Source organism: Pithys albifrons, chromosome 8 (genome assembly GCF_047495875.1).
Source record: "Pithys albifrons albifrons isolate INPA30051 chromosome 8, PitAlb_v1, whole genome shotgun sequence".
In the NCBI taxonomy this organism is placed as follows: domain Eukaryota; kingdom Metazoa; phylum Chordata; class Aves; order Passeriformes; family Thamnophilidae; genus Pithys; species Pithys albifrons.
This window is the reverse complement of record NC_092465.1, coordinates 27,884,351-27,905,084: the sequence shown is the minus strand read 5'-3', so window position 1 is coordinate 27,905,084 and position 20,734 is coordinate 27,884,351. Positions and strand designations below refer to the sequence as shown.

At 41.4% G+C, this 20,734-nt stretch overlaps 1 protein-coding gene across 1 annotated transcript; it reads right to left on the bottom strand.

Moving 5' to 3' along the window:
• Positions 1–8,424: 8,424 nt before the first annotated feature.
• Positions 8,425–18,583, bottom strand: SUMO1 (small ubiquitin like modifier 1). The gene is made up of 5 exons (XM_071562464.1): positions 18,470–18,583; positions 13,403–13,477; positions 12,129–12,206; positions 10,224–10,295; positions 8,425–9,289 (listed from the first exon to the last, which is right to left on the bottom strand). The coding sequence occupies exons 1-5, from the start codon at positions 18,479–18,481 to the stop codon at positions 9,221–9,223; spliced, it is 306 nt and encodes a 101-aa protein (XP_071418565.1). The 5' UTR covers positions 18,482–18,583; the 3' UTR covers positions 8,425–9,220.
• Between the last annotated feature and the right edge of the window lie 2,151 nt (positions 18,584–20,734).

The window sequence follows — 20,734 nt, the reverse complement described above, 5'->3', positions numbered from 1 at the left end:
TTTAACTTATGTGGAGCAGGACACAGAAGAGGGGTGGAAAAAAAAAAGCAAACTCCATATTCTTGGTCTAAGTTATATCATAGAGGAAATTCTTGTACCTAGAAAGAGATTTACATGAAAACACACTTTGATTCTATTTATGATTTGTTCTGACACTTTCCCACACCACAAAAACATTACATAAACATATGGACAGGAAGACCAGATTTACCTCTAGACTGAAACATTTGTGCTCTGAAGGAACAATCAGCTCAGTATCCACAGCATTCCAGTCCTCCCCTGGATCAGGCCACTTGCCTCCCACAGCTCCCCCAGCCAGCGCCTCCCACGCCGCAGCAGGCAGAGCAGGGAGGCTGTGGAGATGGGGAATGGTGCTCGCAGGTGTGGGCAGGGACATCTGCTGAAGAAACACTCATGCAGTGAGGATGAAAAAGAGAACAAAGACTCACCCAGTGTGTCCTTGCTGGCTGTGGCCACTGCAGCAGAGCAGCTCTGCTCCAGCCTCCTCCACCACCACATGGCTGCTGCCCCATCAGGGTGCTTTGCCCAGCACGGAGGGAGAGCCCAGGTTTCCTCTCCTCACAGGAGCTTTCCCAGCCCCACAACTCCCTCACACGGTGCACCCTGTACGAGGGGCGCTCTCCCGGTGCAGGGTGCTATCCTTGGCTCCCAGGCTGACCCCACAGCCCCCACAAGGCTGACCCCACAGCCCCGCAGAGCCGCCAGGCTGATCCCATAGCCCCCCCCCCCCGGTTGATCTCCCACGGCTCCCAGACCCGCAGGGCAGCCTTGCCCCACACAGGACCCGGCCCTGGGGCTGCCCCACACCCGACAGAGCTCTCCAGCAGCCCCAGCTCATTTTTCACCCCACGCACAGGTGTGTAGCCAAGATCAGGTCACTCCCACACTCATTTCCCCTCACTAGCAACAGGTTTGTGTTGGTTTTTTATTGATTTGAACATCATCCACACAGGCAGATAATGGCATTTCCCTCAGTCCTAGTTTGGAAGTGGAGTAATACAGAATGTCTGTAGCCTTCCCATTTCACCAGTGAGCCTCCAGCTGACCACTGAGTTCGCAGAGTTTTATGATTTTTTTAGACCATACCTGTTTCCTCAGCAGCCTCTTTTCCGTGATGAGATGAAATTCCTGTGCCTGCCCTCTCATTTGTTACAGCTCCAAAAACATTTAGAAAGAATACAGAAAAACACAAAGTTGGCAGGCATTCAAGAATACAGCTTAAGAAGCAACATATTTGGACACTAAATACCAGGAAATTAATGCAAGAGTAATCAGTTATCACAAAGGCAAGTATCTACTGCGAGAAAAAATAGTAAAACATTTACCACAGAGAGAGAACAAGCACTGCTGGCCACAGTGAGAGAAAAGTCTCACATAAGTCAAAACAACTATAATAAGTACATAAAGCATATGTTTCAAAAATTTTAAATCTCGTTTATTAATAATTATTCACAGAAGGTAATCTTTAAGTTCATTATTAATTATATTCCTGGTTAGATTCCTCCTGAAAAATGCCAAGAAATCTGCACAGGAAAGAGAACAGAAAAGGCAACGTTAGAATTGGAGGAATGAATAAGAGCAGGAATGGAAGAAGAGCAGTAGGAACAAATTGAAAAATGAGGCCAGATCTGGAAAAGGAACAGCAGAGGAGATGGAAGAGATGTGGTTAGTAAGGATTATGTCCTCATTTGAGAAGGGCACATTTGAATGGAATAATGACAGAACTACTGTAGTCTTTGCTTTTCTTTTGCAGGTCAGGGACATGTATCCAAACCTATTAATGTTCCAGCATGAAGAAACAGCTAACAACGAAGCACATGCTAATATAACAGAAGACTAACAACCCAGCTTGGGAAGGAGCCAGCAAACTGATCCAGCACTGCCAGGCAAATTCCAAACTGAAGTATAACATCACAGACCTTTTAATTTGAAATATGTGCACAGCAGCATACGAGATTTTTCCTAAGTTTAGTATTTCGTATCGTGTGTATGTCTACTAAATCTTTGCTACTACTTTCATCTAAATTCTGAGTTTTCCAAGTGCCTTTTCAAAGTCACTGAACAAATTCAGGTTTTCAACCAATTGTACCTAGCTTACAGTGAATTCATGAAGATGTTATTCCACACTTTTTATTCGGCACTAAAACCATTACTGTGCATTTTCCCTGACAAAAACCTCAGCATGGTTATAACTACATATCTCATAGCAATGTAAGTTATTCCTTAACAACACATTTTATCATACCAAAAAATGCATTAAGAGGACTTTTGCTCTTTACCTCTGCTGATACGGCTCTAGGGGGGAAAAAAAACACACAAAATCCCCCAACCAAACACTCTGGGAAACCTGACAGTATCAGAAACAAGCTCTGGTGCAGTATAATTATCATATTTCTAGTCACCCTTTGAAATATTCTGCTTACACAAACCAATACATTTGACACCACCTCATTGCTTCGCTTCCACTTGGTAATTGTTCATTGGAATGGCATTTCCCGGGGAGAACAGCGACCTCCTCGGGTGGTCTCGAGAAGCTGCAGCGGACTTAGAAATGCCCGAACTCTGGACAGCATCCCCAAGAAAACAGACATCCCTAAGAACCTGATTAGTAGAAGTAGCATGTTTTAATCAGATGGTTGAAAAGAAAGGACAAATCTGACTTATAAAACATTTTTCGAAATTAATGTTATGCTCTGCTTAGCTTTATTTTGGGAAAATCAAATAGGCATTCAAGTCAAACTGCTGGACCCAGAACACCAGAATGCTTGGAAAATACATTGAACAGCACTCATTGAAGCAAAGGACCTTTTGTTTGACTTTCCTTAACTTCCCATTAACAAAATTATTAGAATATTCCTTTGCTCAGGAACCTCCTTGACTTTCTTTCATCCTCCTTACTTTGAGTGTGAACTCTCCTACAAGAAAAGCCGATTTTACTGCCATTCTGTTTACACCTAAATCTCAGGCAAGACTTTCCATTGCCTCCTTGTTTGTTGCACAGCCTCAGTTCCTGTTCTGGGTTTGTATTCTTGTTACACAACTGTGCATTCCAATTTTTTTCTTCCAGTTTCTACTCTCTGAACTTTCCTATTTGTTCCTGTGCTCTCCTCCATACCTTGTCTCCAGATCTTGGTTTCATGTAAGCCACCTCCCTGTATCCCATATGCCTCACTTTCTTCTCAAAATCACACACGTGAAAAATGTAATTCAGCTTTTGTGATCTTACAGATAGCGTGAAAGAAAGTAGACAGTCTGGGGTTTTTGTTAAATATTACTTTGCAGAACCAACCAGACATATGCTAAGTATCACTAACCAGCAGCCATTTTCTCTTTATTCTCAGTTCTCCCCCCTTCACTTTGGCAATCTGCTTAGCTTCTTGGGCTAGGATCTGCTCTTCTGGTAAGAATGCTCAGCAAACCCAAGGTTGCTATAGCAATTAATAATCATTTACGTTTTAGTTTACAGAAACAGAAACCAGAAGAGTGGAGGTGCCATGAGGAGGAGGTGGCAGCAGAGAAGTCACAATTAGAGAAAACAGCACAAGAATGTATTTGGCAGCAGCCAGATTATCACAGGAAGCTTCTGCAGTTCCAGAAGAAGCAACAGTTAGAGGAACATGGAGCAGCAGATGGTCTATAGAAAGGCTAATGCTTACTTTAGTTGCAGATAATACATCACAATGGATGAATTCTGGTAAAGACAGACAGACTGTGTGTCTGCCTTGAAATCATGTGGCACTCAGTCCCAAACTTGCAGCACTTCAGCTGCTCCTCTATTAAACAGATATGGTAACAATAGTCCTCTCTGCCACAGTCCCTGCAGCCTGAAAAAAGAAATTCCACAGCCTAGCTAGGATGCAACTGTGCAAGATGCTAGCAATAACAACATTCACACTACATCTGATCATTTCTTGATGTTTTCATTACATATCTTCTCTGAAAACTCAACTCCCAGTATCCACACAGTTAAAAAGATATTCTATTTCTAACAAATTGGTGCAGAGGAAAGCTTGAAAATGTAAGTGCCAAGCAGGTTTTTAAAAAATCCAATCACAATTTAAGCAGTCATGTGAGACAATATTAAATACTTGTAATGTCAATATAATAACAGTATTTTCTTTTTATCTCAAATTGATGAAAAAAAATTCCTAAATAGAAAGTATGTAAGCAACTAATAGTTAGTGGTGGTGTTTCAAAGAGGGACAAAAATGCAAAGACAGAGCAACGTGGTTAGAAGAGGAACGCCAGACATAGCAATAGAACATCTGGAATATGAAGGAAAAAACTGAAAAAGGCAAGATATAAGGCTGAGGACCAAATGAAGAGGAAGCCAAAACACAAGCACAGCTTCTAATATGGTATGTAGCTATTAATCAAAGTTAACACTTTTTTCCTCAGTAATAACAACATATTTTAACACCTAGAGTCAGCCTATACAAAAATACCTCTGTAGTCAGGAGTTCTATCAGCAGCAGCATCAGTACCTCTGGTTACTTAAGCTGCCTTCAATTCCAGCTCCAAGGCACAATGTGGTTCTTCTGCTATTTAACCAGTTTTTCAGTCTTTGCCCAAATTCCCCAACAATTCACATACATCTGTATTCTTTAACTATTTCAGAGTTTATAACATCCATTTACATTACAGAAAGAAGCCCAAGTAGCTTTCCTGCACACCTGAAATTACGATTACCTTCACATGATCCATCGGAGCAGACTCCGTAGCATGCCTCCAGAACTTGTTCCTACCAGCACCTCAGAACCCAGGAAAGAGTGCAACAGGCCTTCTTCAGGGAAACCTAGATCAATTTGAGAGCCACAGAGCACTACCAGGGACAAGAGGCCAAGTAATAACTAGAGCTGAACAGCAATTACTACCTCCTGCTTGCTCTACTCACACTGTTTTGACAGGAGGACATACTGGCCCAGAAGAAGGTATTTGCATAAACCAATGTTTTCTTCACCAGCCCATTCCAAATGTTGCTCAAAGCCAACTCCCAGAGGAAGTCCAGGCTCCTGCCAAGGCTCAGTGGTACAAAAGGCACCATATGCTCTGTGGCAAAGCCAAAGAAACTGCCAGTGCAATGAGCTCACTGAGTATGTAGGTGCCATCAGGTCAATGCACCTCCTTCCCAGGAGGAATTCTGCCCTGTCTTCACAATTTGTTTTGCTAACACTGTTTGCAGGCAAAGAACAGATCTGGAACGACCTCTGCAGTTCCAAGGAGCATGACTAGTGGAAGCTACCAGAACAGAACACACCATGTTTCTCTTTCACAGGTGTTTTCTCACGTTCATCTGCCTGAAAAGATATGCCTGAAAAAAAGTATAAAATACTAAATAAACGCCTATAGTTAGTGCTAGGAATAGGTCATTACAGCGAGCTCTTTCAGTTGCAGTCAGATGCAAAGATTCAACCTGGCTCCAGAGAGGAACAACATACCTTTTTGGCACAGGTGCTACTCATTCACAGGTTTATTTTCCCAGACTGCAGCACCAGTCTGTGAATACATCCTACTGATAGGAAATAAAAGCACTCACGTTTGATTGGCCAGTAGAAATTAATTCAGACACAGCTCCTGAAATGCCATAATACAGACTCTTTGGTCAATTTTGCTTTAAGAGAAAAAACAATGAAATTACCAGGTAACAATAAGGTATATGAAGACCTTGGTGCTGACTTCTGGAGGAATCCATCAAAACAATAAATTGCAATAAACATGCTACTGTAAGAAAAGGCTAGATTGCAGACTTAGCAATAAAATGACTACAGAGAAACTGTAGCAAGGTAAGAATTTTTCTTCCTTATAAATCAGGTTATTATAATTTTTTGCTTCTCTAATTTTATCCAACAAAGTGTTACGTTTATAGATTCAATTCATATTGCAGTTCCTGTAGTCAGTCTCCTGTGGAGAAGAGTAATCAATTTTTGCAGTCTCTAAATTGAAGCTGAACTTCATCAGGTATGCATTAAGTACTGGTTCTAAAAGCAAACCCAAACCACTTCCAGCTTGCACAATTCCTACAGGTCCATGTATTGTGCCTCAGAAGTTGATTTTCTCATTTAAGTAAATTTACTTGAACGGCAATAATTCAACATGTATACAGAAGATGCACAGCACAAGTCAACACAGATATTTTAATACTGTATCCTTAAATATAATTTCCATTTAAATTGGGAAAAGCTGAAAACTAGTGAACAGTTGTATTGCTTCTAAAACAATACATAGCTAGTCAAAAATCTGCAGCAGAATTGAAGTTTTAGCATTATCTGATGTACCAACTGAAGTCCAAATCCTGCCAACATTTATGCATTTAGCTTCAGAAAACCTCATATTGTCAAACTGATGATCATGGGGACATATTTATACTTAATACACAAATCCTTTAAACATAGCAGCTTCAAGAAAAGCTGCTAAGACTAATAGTTTAGTGATGAGCTTATCAATAAAGTTTTCATACATCACCACAGTGAATATTAAATATATTGCCACAATTTGAAATAAACCAAGTATTAACTCTTACCTTCTACTGCATGAGTGACTCAGTGAAGATGGGTTTATTCTCCCAACACATTTTGTTTAAACACTTAAAACCAATCTTCTTCTAACATACAGGTAACCAAAGAAAAATTGCAGGGGGGAAAAAGAATTTCTCTGTTTTTCTCCAGCACATGAAAGCCAACCTTACTTCCAGTCATATCATCCAAAGCTGTACTTTAGAACTTCCAATCCAGATCACCTCTTCAGAAAGAAATGCTTTGAAAATAATTAGGTCTTCCAGAGAAATCAAGAAAATTCAAGTCTAACTCCTCAACTTCAAAATTCATGTTTTATTTCAATGTATAATTTCCAAGAATTAACTTGTCTAAAAAGGGTACCAGTGCATCTGCACAGCACACATGTATTTGCATTTTACATCCCGTTCTCATTACTGATCTTCGAGGCAGAGTATGGTTTTCCCATTACTACTGTTCTGTCAAGTTCTAACAGTAAAGACATGGCTTCAGACCAGCAGCTCTGCTGCGGATCTTTGAGGCTTCACAAGTCTGAGAAAGAGGTCAAATCAGTTTAGAGTGGATATGGTACCAGTGACAAAGAGATGTATTTTAGGACAAGGTTACAGAACAGAAAGCAATCTTTGCCTTGAGCTTCATCCTACTGAAGTCACATTTTGCAGAAAACCCTCCTCCACAGTCTCAGGAGAACTAAATGCAGTGCTTCAGCTAGAAACCTGATATAAATGAGCATACAAAAACAGATTTGGAAGAGGAAAGTGAACAGCTAGAAGCAAAGACAGTCAGGGCAGCAACTACAGTACCAGCATCAAACCCTGGGGAACTGGATTCAGTTCTCAGCTCCACTTTCAGCTTCCAGAGTGACCACCATACCCTGCACCTCCATTCCTAGTTTGCAGAACACAGATAACAGGAACTAGGCTACAAACAAGAGCATTATACAAGTTTAGATTATAAGATGACCTGGTAATAATCACAAGGCTGTTTTATTTCTGGTTTTCTGAAGCACACATATTTAGTACTCTAAAAAAGCTACTGGACATAAGTGCCAAGAAGCCATGTTGTTCTACATCACAGAAGCAATTCCTCTTCCCTTAAAAACTGAATTTCATAAAATACTTTAAGAAAACCCCATATTCTGACATTCTGTAAACAAAAATTTTAACCTTCAAAATAAAAAATTGCTTAGTGCAACTATGTATACAAAAGTATGATTAAATCAGAAACATGGCACAAACCACACACATGAAAGAAAATGCCATGATAAAAGGTACTCAATATCTGCAGTTTCTTCTGAGCATGCCAGCACTAAAATGTGTCTTCAACTGAGGCTGGCATTCATAGTAAACTTGATGTACCAAACTGAACAAGTCCTATTTATCTGTAAAATAGCTGAAGCAGGGAGAGCCCAGAAATCTTCTCTCCATACAACTCTGCCCATAATCTCCCATCTCAGCTTTCATATCAAGTTCTCACACTGACCATTTATAACCTGCAAGTCGCTAGAACATGTAGACCCTTATAATGATGCCCAGTGAACCATCATGACACTTCCATGTATCCATATCATGCGAAATGTAGACATTAAAAACCACCTTTTATTTCCTTCCAAGTTTCCTTTTCATTTCAAATTCTGTGTATGAAGCGAAGATGTATGTAACTCTATGTGAATAGTCCCTGCCAAGAAAAGAAACAACTCATAGTCTGTAAGTCACCTGCAGAACAAGCAGATCAAGTATTTCACTAGGGCAAGTAGAAATTTTTTCATGAGGTATATTTACAGAGCTTTCTTTTTCTGGCTTCAACTTATAGTCACTGGAAAATCATGCTCTAATTATAACTTTGTATGGTTTTGCTCAGATCCAAACATTTGAAAAGAAAATGCAAGTTGTTTATAAAATTGTTTTTCCTGTTTATTTTAAATGAAGCTGGTACAGACAATGTCCATTCAAAACCCATGTCCCAGGCCAAAAGGTACAAACAAGAGTGTCAAAGTAACACCAGTTGGCTGCTGTGAACATTCTTGCATGAATACCTGCGTGTACTAATTGCTATGTGAAGTTAAAATGCTTCTGGGCTCTTCTGGTAAGATTTAAAAATAATTAGGGTTTTCAATTTTGTCTTCAGCAAAGCCATCTCTGGAGCAAGGAACAGATGACAACAGTTCTAGCTTTTCCACTTCCAACTTGGCAATCTTCTTCGTTGGGCCATCAGCATAATTTAAGCAAAATAGCTCTGAGTTATGGATACACAATTTCTCCACAGTTTAGTTCTCTGAAAAACTTCATCTCGCACTGAAAGTTATAGTCCAGGAGTGAAACAGTCACACATCAAAACTTCAGGGCAGATATGGAAGTCATTAAGAACACTCGCCCACCTGGCAGATCTTACAGCCTTCGTGCCTGAAATGCACGAACCCAGTGAACATACAAACTCATGTGTGTACATGTATTCCTAAAGGGGAGGGCAGAAGGGAAGAGGGGAGCAAGGTTGCAGCTGGATCACAGAAGTTCAGCACAATGAAAACAGAAACAATAGTGTATAATGAGCACGAGAATTCAAAATACCAGACGCTTGAAAGTAAACTCCCAGAGATGGGGTGCCAGTTTCAGTGTTGAACACCACATTACAAAAGAACTATTATTTAAAAATAAAAAAGGATTAAGAGGGAAGAAAAACAGAAGGATCTAAATTGTTGAGTGACCCCCCGTCTGTTCCTGATAAACTTCAATCACATCTTCCTCCTCCATCCCCAGCTGTGAGAACAGAGAAAAACAGCAAATAATTGTTATAAATCTGGTGTGATGAAATCAGAGCAAGATCCTAGACAAGTCATACAATGGTTTATTCCTCTGTCCCATAATAATTCAAAGGGGTGAAAAAAGTTCCAGTCACCATCTCACTAGACAACATTCATGATTTTTAGTCTTTTTCCTTCAGTCTTAGATATCTAAGTCAAAGGAAAAGACTTAGAGTGAAGTCTAAACCCCCCTGGGGAGCAGTATACGTCAGCCTGGAAGTTGCTAGCTTTACCTTCCTCTAAAGCCCTTGTTTAGGGGGAACATCACACTGAATGCACCAACTGTACAGCCACGTGGATTATATACAGCAAACCACCAGCTCACAGCACAGCTCACACCCACAGCTTGGAACACAGAGCCTGTTTACAGCTCTTCTCTCACAGAGCAACTTGGCCCATTTCACAGTCAACACCTTGCTTTGATTCTTCAGGTCATTATTACGAGTGTTTCTTCCCGCTTTATCACAACAATTGGTGGAAGTCAGTGGACAGAAGTAGCTGTTTTCTGTTTATTTACACTTTGATCTAGTAAATGTGAACTAAATACATATTTATTCCAGTCACATTGAAGTTCAAGCTCAACAACAGGGAAGGTTCCCTTGAGAGTTTTTTCCCCCCTACCCAGTAAGCAGTGGCTATACCCTCCCTTGTGGGGCATTACACATGGAAGTCCAAGTGTCTCTCTGAACTGCCTATCAGCCTTACTAGAGATCCTAATTAGCAAAATATAGTCAGACTATATTTGACTAAATACAGTTCAACATGTTGGCTGTATATAAAGAAAAAAGCCCTTCATTCTGGTTAACAGTCTAGTAGAACAGTGAAACTAACCAAGTCAGTATTTAATGTCTCCAGTGAATTATATCACACTTTTGCTAAAAGAAACTCACCTCCTTGGGGGTATGATTATCAGTAATTCTCTGACCCTCGAAGAGGAACCTGAGTGAATTCATTGGAACACCCTAAAAAAAGACACAGATGTACAAGAAAAAAAAGCAACTTAATGAAACTTGTATGTGTTTACTAGAAAAACATTTTAAATATAAAACCCCCATGTGAAAGTCAAAAAAGAAAGTGTTAGTTTCTGTTACCCAGCTATGCTGTTGAACTCGTGTAGATGACAAGGAATTGACTCAAAAAGCATGAGAGGGCTAAAATGCATGTTTATTCCAGAGTCTCCCTGGAGTTCTCACTCAACAACTGAGAATTTTCTTTAGCTTTTTTTCCCTTTATTTATAACTAAAGTATTGACCATACCATACCCTCCCTCCCAAGACATTACACATAAAAATCTTGTCTTTTTCTGAATTGTGTATCAATCTTATTAAAGATTCTAGGACAACAGAAGGAACATGATGTTTACTTCATGAACTCCTACCCTTGCTTTCTCAATCTTCTATGGTTAGAGGAACAGCAACATTTACCATTATCAGTTCTGCAAAAGCTCTGCACTGGGGACAAGAAAGAGCAGAGCTGGAGATGAGGAAAAGGAACAACATTCAGAGAAGGAGAAAGGAGCGTCTCAAAGGTAAACAGAGTTGCACTATTTCTGCTGTACAGTGTGCCCATGTTCCAGCAGAATGTCATACTTGACCTTAATAGATAAGACAAACATCTCATCTTTTCCTTCTCTTTCAAGTTATGAGCAAAACAAATGCAAGTGAAAGATGACATGGCTTGTGTATCAATTAGATCTCAAATGCTGCTTGCAAATAACTAGGCAGAAAAATTTCACAGGAAAGAACAGATCTTCACATTGTTTAAATAATCATTCTGGCCAAGTTGGAAGAAATGTGCATTGTCCCTTTACCAGAGAAAGGCACTTGACACCAAAAACTGCATTGACTGCTAATGAAGGAAATCATAGACTCTTCAGAATTCAGCCCAGGAGATACAGCTGTGTTTTTTCAAACAATTATTTCTTTCTTAAAAAATCAAATTCCACACATACATTTTCATTAGTCAACAAGGCTGCTGCATGAATTATTTCCAAGATCTTATTTTATAATTTCAAGCTTTTCAAATGAATCACACTTTTAATCACTTGGATTTGGCTATAAACGTATCTGGTGTTTGATCTTTTCTCTCCTCCTACTCCAGAAAGATAGCAAAAAAGAACACATTCTGCAAAAGAACACTTCCATGACACGTTCAACTGGTCTCAAAGGCTTAAAAAACCCACCCCAAAGTATTATTACTTATATCTCCTGAAGTGAACTCCAACACACTTATCCAAGAAAAGGCCACACAAGGCATCTATCCCCAAAGCTGAGGGCAAACTAGGCCAGGGCTTCTGGAAATAGCAGCTGTGAATCCACAATATCTGCCACAGAATCTGGAAGTGAAGATATATTTTTTTCTGTAACAGTTGTTAGTATTTATCTACATTCACAATTACTATTGCAGATTTAGCTTTAACTTAGGGCACAATAGCTGGTGTTACTTGATTGCCCTATTAATGTCTGTAACAATGCCTAAGGCTGCAGCATTCTACAGCTTTAAGGGAATTTTACTTACAAACAAAAGATTTTACAGCAACTATAAATGCATGCCCAGACATCTTAAAAACAAATTCTGTGTCTTCTAAGCAGCCACTATGCATTTTCAAACTGTATTCTAAGTTGCTACAAACTTCAAAATGGCCTTACATAGGAATACCTTTACTTGTCAAAAGCATTTAGATCCATTATATCTGTACTGTCAGATACTTCAAATGTCTTTATTTGAAAGAACAGTGAGAAAAGCAGTTTGTGTTTTTATTTTCTTTTTAAAGACAGTGCCACTGTTTCACAAACCTGTCTTTGACAGTATGATTCTTTGAGTTTCTTGAGGTGTGTTGTCATTTTCACCTTGAAGTGAATTTCACTGCTGTCCTAAGAGCAGAAAAGAAAAAAGTTAACTCTCTTTGTAGTAAATGCTAACCTCATCTATGTTATTTAGAAGTCTTTCGTTGAGAAAGTTTTATATAAAAGTAACATGGAATGCAGTTTAACTATCACCATGCATACCTTGGTGCATCATAACAGGAACCTCCAGGATGATGTATCAGTCTCTAAATTCATCATGTACTTCCACAGGAAGCTTTTTTTTAAAAAAAAAAAACCAGACGGCATAGTATAGCCTCAGGATCAATATAGAGGTTTTTGGATTTAAAAGTACTAAACCCCAGTCTGTGCTTCCATCTTTACCCAGCTGACGCACTTCTGAAATACAAACATACATATGCAGGGACTTCTGCTCTGAGATTCCTCAAGAGACAAGTTAAAGCCTGCACTTCAAAATATGTATGAAACCTTGTTCAATTAGAGTAATTATGTGTAGAAGTTAGGATACAGGCAGACTTGGCAACGCAACACTAACCTAAGGAGAAATCTCAGGTCTCATTATTCTGTAGTCCTTCCTGCAGGCCATTAGATACAAGTAGCTACAACTTGTCAAAATGGCTACAGATAAAACAGTGTACGAGGTTCTGTGCAAAAAACATGTGGGCAACTTTCAGCTTCTGAACGTGTTCTCTTCATTGCCGATTACACCAGCAAGAGGTAAGGTAGTTTCTGTTAGTCCTACTTTAAGTTATCCGTCTCCACCCAACAGCAGCAAACAATCCTACTCCAAATAAGCCTCGTTAAGTTATCTCAGTGAGGGGTTCTTTGCACTGAAGGACTTCTGTTCAAGAAAGGTCTCAGCATTCACATTCCAACACAGGTTGAGTACAGAGACTTATAATCCACCATTCACATCTACCAATACACTAGCCAAGAGAATCCTTTTCCTATCCCTCTCCGAGAAAGCTGACTTCAATGCCTAGTGCACTTTACAAAGTTTAAAGACCTGAATTTATCAATTTTGCCATTTATTTCATTCATACCCTAAATAACTTGATCCTCAATGCATCAAAAAACCCCACACCAGAGTACACTAACACACATTACTGGCAACTGAAGTTACTTTATGGCCAGGAAGGATCCACACTGAAGAGCTGAGAGAATCAACTTTCATTTGGTCATTTCCACCATACAAAAACTCACACCTCCTCCAAGTGTCAAAAAGCAATTATGTAAAAACTCACCTGCCCAATGACTTTGAGTTTAATGTACTCCCCTTCTTTCTTATCTCCTAGGTCCTCAGCTGAAGGTTTTGCTTCCTGCAACATAAAAAAAACATGATCAGTTCAACACTTCATTATTTTCGCTGGACAGTATAGCAGCTGTCATCCTCTTTTTGCATGAAATCAGACTACTCAAGGTGTGCTATTTCCCTGTGTGTGCACCAAAATAACAGTAACTTTTCAATATTATTATTGTCTGTCTGCCTGTGAAAAGTTTAATTAACAACAGAGGAGAACCATTGTAAAGAATGCAAGAGATGAGAGAAGAATCATTTGGAGATAGATGACACTCAAAAATGTATTATGTTACTTGTTACTTTATTTATTGTTTTTATTATGTATTATTTTATACCACAAACTCTTAGACAACAAACAAACTGCAAAAAGGAAACACAGGAAGTATACTAAGAGGCTGAAATATCTGACAGAAAAAAAGAACATTGTGAGGAGAGTAAACAGCACTTGTGACATTCCACCCTATTGGCTTACAAGTGAATCATGCATACATTTTTCAATCTACTGCATCAAAGACAGATGCTACTTTCAAAAGGAATGTCAACCACCTTCTTTTCTATGACAACAAAACAACATCAAGCAACAGCTTCCTTCTACCATGTTTGTTTCAAGACCACAACTCCTAAAAGTTTTAAAAATTGCAGTTCCAAGAACTATAGTGTTTTGATATCTTTCCAGGATAAGAATTAACTGTACAGACAAGTTTGATTCGACAATTGGAGCACCAAAGCTCATCAAAAGGGAAGTGTAATGCACCCTAAGACATGAATTAAGGACATCAAAGTTTTCATGTTAGCAGTTGATAGATAAAACAAGTGAGAGATGAGGTACTATTAACCCCATTCCTTGCCTGTCACTACAGATTCTGGGTCAGGCCTTTCATTATGTTCTACTGCAGTATAAAAGGATTTTACAGAGATGCTGCCTCAGGTCTGGATGGCTGTCAATGAAGAATTGTTCCCAAGGAGTCAGAAGTATGGATACCCTGCTGTGTTTCAAATCTCCGGTTCATATTTTATTGCTTAACATAGTAGACAAAATAACAAAATGTGTACATATGCCTACCACAGGCTCTTCATCAGCCCCAAGGGGGCTTTTTAATGAGTATACAGAAATATCCATTGCATGGTTACACTTGAACTTTGGATGAAGTGCCAAAACCAGGTACTAACCTTCTCTATTAAGTCCGGCCAGACAGGTCTCTATCTCCAGGTTAAAATGACAGAGAAGCCTCTTCCCCCTTTAAAAAGCTTAAACACACATGACTGCTTTGAATGTTACAGGTTCAGGGAAAGGCACAGGGCAAGTCTGCAAACACCTCTCCCATCTGTACCAGTCTCTAGCCTGGAGAAAAGGAAGAGGGGAAGTGTTCTTTGTGTCAGTTTGACTCACTGCCTCAACCCAGATCAATTCACTTTCTGCAATGAGAAGTATTAGCCAGAGACTCCATCTGGTTTGAATACCTTTTTTTTTTCCCAAATACCCAGCTGGGCACAACCAGAACTGTTGGGACTGATTCATCACCCTTCAGTCTCAAACCCAAGCTTTCAAGAAACTTGATGCTTACTCTTAGGTCTTCAAGCAAGTAAGGAACCTTCATGGGTAACATAGCACAGTCACATCAATTGTGTTCCCCATTGAAGTTTTGCCTTTCTAACATATTTGGTCTCCAGGCTCAGGGGACGACTTGCAAGAATAGAAATACACTGGTTTCCACTCCTGACTAGAAAGAACAAAAAACAAGAACCTGCAACTTTTTCTGATAATTTGCACAAACAACATTTTTAATTAGAGGATTACTAAACCTCTAGAAATCTGAACAAGATTCAGACCTCTCAGATCAGAAGTCTGTAAGTTCAAAACTAGCTCCTGTTTCACTGTCACTGAAACAATTTGTAAGAACACACTGTTCCTTTACATGATGCTTCAGGTCAGTCACTGTCTAAGCTTACCTTACAAACTGCACGACAGTGTATTACCCCAGCAGTAGAGGTGGGTGTAGTAGTATCATACAGTTCTGTGCACTGCAATAGATTTACCTACTTAGATTTCCAAACCAAACCACCCTGTACAAGGTATTACTAATTATCAGCACGACTATGACAGAGCCTTTGGCCAATAGGAGTGGAAAACTATGATTCATGTTTGATTCTTACCCTCAAGGAAAGAGGGCTATAGTACTAAAAACAAACAGGGAAAGCAGCAAACAGTAGAATAAGCAGAGGGAATTGGAGTCTTCAAGCCATAAAGATGCTCATTTGAAGCCACAGCAACTCTCAGCTACCAAGTAAGAGCAAAGAGAGCTGTAACTACAGGAAAAGAGAAATAATATCAAATCGATGTTGCTAGTGCCAGTAACTAAAGTTTAAAATAGGAGTGAAGTATTTTAAATCAGAACAGAAGACCTAGCAAGTCTGAAACTGCTCTCTGCATTTTGTCAGGGAACTATCCTGCCATTCAACACCAAATGGCAGAGGCAACACAAAACCACCTAAGAACAAAGAAAACAAGGAGATTGCAAAGTTCCTAAACACCAAGAATTTGTTAACAAAACCCTGAATTAGCAATTTGCAAGCAAGCCTCCAGACTTCTACTTGCCCTGTGAAAGGAATTGGTGCTTAGACATCTCAAGAAACAGCACATGAATAAAGATCAGACTAGAAATACCAAACCACTCCAATTTATAACTTATCAGATGCCTAAAGTTTTAAAGTGTTCATTCCACAATTTGCCTGAGCAGTACAAAATCAGGCTTATAGTGTTGTCTCACATTTATAGACCAACACTAAAGTTGTAACTCTAAAGAGCACACAGTTTCTTGCATGTAACCCTGGTATTGCTATTGTAACTAACGAAACTACAAAACAAACATTGTAAGGCAACATATTGCAAGTTTCCTCCTCAGATTTTCAAAAGTGCTCAAACTTTAACCTCCAAGCCTAAAAAAAACTCTCTATGCTCAGCATTTTAAACAAAAATTAACAAAACCAAAATGATGGTAGGAATAGGACTACAACATACTTCTTATTTGTTATAGGAGTGGAAAAACACATACAAACTAGAGCATTCTTTATTAATAGTACAAGAACAGATAAAAATAAAAGCATTTAGATTCAATTAAAGCAAAACCAGCCTAAGACTTCTGAAAGAAGGGGAAAAATTTTTTTTTTCCGTTTTGCTTAGATCCCACTAAGCAGCCATTTGGGTTGGTTTTGGTTGTTTTTTTTTTTAAGCCTGCCCTTCTTGCAAGCATTTTTATTTATCATAAAAGTCAATTTCTCACTGGAAATAAAGTAACTACATCAGGTATAGCTCTTTTAGTATAAAGACAAGCCACAATTATCACAACTTGTGACAAACAATGCCCTCTTAACTTAGTTCTAGGGCCATAAAGAAAGGCACCGTTGGCCACTTATTCCTGTAGGATTGATAAACACATGAACGAGATTTACAATGCTGAGTAACCGTACATTATATTATTACTTAAGCACCTGTTTAGCTCTTGTTGCACAGTTCCCCCAGAAGTGACTGACACAACATCTAACCATGTTTTGCTTATCTATTAAAAATAAACAAACAGGAGGGTCCTTATTCACAGACTCTTAAGACATGTACTCATAAAAGTTATCACATACATGGAATTTTACATATTTCAAGCAGTCCTCAAAGAAAAAAAAGATGTATGTGTTTTACCAGAACTCGCCTGGAGAAGGAATTACTTAACGAAGGCTGCTATGTGTTAAAACATGCCTTGGTTCACATACGCAGACGCTACGGAGCAGGTCACGTCAACATCTGCCTACAAAATCTAGTTCAGAATTTGCCTTTTTTTTTTTTAATGCAGTCACTTTCATGTATTTTACTACAGCAGAAACGTGTCCCCCTGGGAGCCGGGCATCGCTGAGCTCCCAGCTGCCCTCCCTCTCCGAGGCACAGGCAGCAGCAGCACCACCCTCAGCCGCATTGTGTTCCAAGCCGGGGGCGGGGAGGAGACCACCAGCACGCAGCTCTGGTTTGTATTCACCGGCCACAACCCAGCGAGGCTGCTCCTCAAAGCAGGCACGGTATATCCGAGGCTTAGCCTTGTCTCTGCGTACTTCTACTCTCCTGGCTGGCACTAGTACTATTCTTGACTTCATAGCACTACAAGAAACATTTGGAAGTCCTGACATTGATTTCTCCGAAGCCTCAGCGCCATGACAAAGTTAGAAAACCCTGTCCTATGAAGGCAATACATAAAGTAAAGCTAAACAGAACACAAATTAAAACCGGAATGCTGTTTTAACTTTGCACCAGCAGGTCACATAGCCTAAAGCAATAGTTGCAAGCACAGGACCGTACACCTGCCAGGCCGAGCAAGCCAGGAACTCGCGGTACAAGTAACTGTTTAAGTCCACGACCGGGAATACAGGGATGTAACAATGTACCGGGAGCAAAGGCAGGGCAGAGCCTTGGCGAAGGACGGGGTATTTAATACCGGCAACCAGAGCTCAGCCCAGAACCTGCTTTCTGCCCCCCGCCCACCCCTTCGCATTCCTCGGGCGAACACAGGACCTGGCAAGCTCAGCCCAACCCGCACAAAGCCCGCTCCGGGGGAAGAGCATCCTACCACACACCCGGGAAATGGAAAACGAAAGGAAGTGGCTGTTGTGCAACACGGCTCACCACTCGCTGCACTCTCAGGTCTGCCGGGCCGGGGCTGCCCCGCCGGACACCGCCCCGGCCCCGAGCGACCCTCCAGGAGCGCGCCCCGTGCCGCCCGCAAACACCCCGCGGGAAGGGGAAAGAGGATTAAAATGAAGGGGGAGGGTAGGCCGAGCCGGGCCGAGGCCGGGAATCGGCATCCAGACGCACACACACTCCCCGAGGGGAGCGTTCCCCAGCGCCCTCCGTGCGGCCGCGGCCCCGCTCGCCCCGGGTAGGGCTGCCCCGCGGCGCGGAGCGGGCGGGGAGGGGACCCGGGGCCGCCGCCGCCGCCCCGCGCTGCCCCCGCGGCCGGGGCCGCCCCCGCACCTGGTCAGACATGGCTCGGCCCCGTGTCGTGCGGCAGGCTCGGCTGGGCCGCTGCAGGCGCTCCGCTCCTTTCTCTGCCCGCAGCGCAAACACAGGGCCGCGGCGGGGCGGGATTTCCTGTGCGCCTGAGCTCACTTCCCGCACCCGCCCCGCCCGCAGCCGCCGCCGCGGCCCCCGAGAAGGAGCGGGAGCTGCTGCGGACACAGCACGCCCAGGGGCCGGCGAGCTGAGCTGCGGGGCCAGGCAGGTCCCCGGGGATGGTGCGGAGGCTGCGGCGTCTCCCTTAGGAGGAGAGAGTGGGGGAGCTGCGCCTGTTCGGTCTGAAGGAGACTGAGAGGGATCTCATCAGTGCACATAAATGTCTCCCAGGCGGGTGCCGAGAGGATGATGCCAGACTCTCCGGTGGTGCCCGGTGACAGCACGAGGAGCAATGGCCATAAACTAAACCACAGAAGTTTCACCTCAACACGAGGAGGAACTTTACGCTGAGGCTGGCAGAACACTGACCAGCTGCCCGGGGAGGGCGTGGAGCCTCCTCTGGAGACATTCCAGCCGCACCTGGAGGCGTTCTGTGCCACCTGCTCCAGCTGCCCCTGCTCGGCACGGCGTTGGGCTGGATCTCTAGAGGTCCCTTTCAACCCTAACAATTCCATGATTCTGTGAAGACACATAACCCTTCCTACGGCAGACCTTGGAACACAAGTCACTCTCATTACACCTACCTCTAATACCTTGCTAAGGTTTTTACTGAGATGATATTTCACAACATAACTTACTTTTCTATTTAGGCACAGTTTACATATTTTTTGAATCATCACAACCATGCAAGCAATAGGATCTGCACATATTAAGCAAATCTGCACCCAGGCAGTAGCATTTGCACAAACCTGCAGTGATAACACCGCACTGGCACTGAACAGGCATCCTGCTTTACATCAGCACAGCACGGTTGTTTAGAGCCGCTCAAGAGGCAACACCTACACCTAAGCAGGTCACATTTAGACTGCAAGTGTCTGGACTATAGCATGCAGTAGCAACATCCCCTCTACAACAACTAAGGCAACCCCTGCATAGCATCGCTGCTGGAATAGGCACATGCTTAGACCTAAGCAGCCAACCAACAGAAAAAAGGCCACAGGGAGAACCATTAAATAATATGAATGTAAAATAATTGGATCAAGAAAAGTTAGCTCCACTGAAATAGAAGATTATTATCTCGGTGCTACTAAAGAGGGTTTTAACTTTACCAGTTAGCTTTGGGAAAGTGCAAGAAATCCCTCTGGGCAGAGCATGTTCATCAACACAAGTATCTCAATGCTCTGTGTGCCACGTTCCTTTGTAATAACACCAAACACCAAAGCAGCTGCATTCTGTGCCGGCATTGCTGCATGTCACTAACTGAATGCAGAGTTACAAGCACAGCTACACTAAGGGATGCACTTTTACTATCCAGTCTCACAAGAATTAGTTTTAATCACAACTGTTAAGGGAATTCAGAATTAACAGGGGAGGGAAAAAATAAAGAGAACCAAAAAAGATGCCACACAGAGCTACACAATGAACATGATCTTTCTTAGGCAAGGCCTAGGAGGCAGGAAAGCCAAATATGTTCACACTGTGCCAATATCAGAGTAAGAGCTCATCATGAGCTTAATAACACTACAAAAAGCACCAAAATAAGCCATTCAAAGGCTTCACAGCAACACACAATACTAACAGAATAGAAAATGACAAATACTCTTGTCCTGAACATCACTCCTTTTCATAAATTAAAGCAGCTTTAAACAGGGACAACGGCCTTACAGCGATAAGGCCAAAGTCTCCAACTCTGGCACAAAACCAATTTTTCCACATAATCCCATAATAAAAGCTAACACAGAGTCAGAATGCAGTTACCTATCCCTATAGAGAGCCATAAAGGCATAATCTTAAAATATGCTTATCTACATACACACTAACAGTAACACCACACTTCTTGACTCCCTTCTTACTCAGTTGTGGGTGCATTACCTCTTCAAGACACAATCTAGACTTGTACAAAATCTGCAAAATTAATCTCTGTTCAGCCTATGAGAACTATGAATGTACATCAGCTTTTTCAACAGCCTAGAACTCAACATAGAACATACTTAAAATTCAAACACAACAAAAAGTGCTGCTTTAAAAATACCAAATATGCCTGCAGAAGATTTTTCCTACAAAAATCTCTAAGTCAGCCTTGTATTTACATGGACCATCAAGGCTACCTGCCCTGATAACCTCACT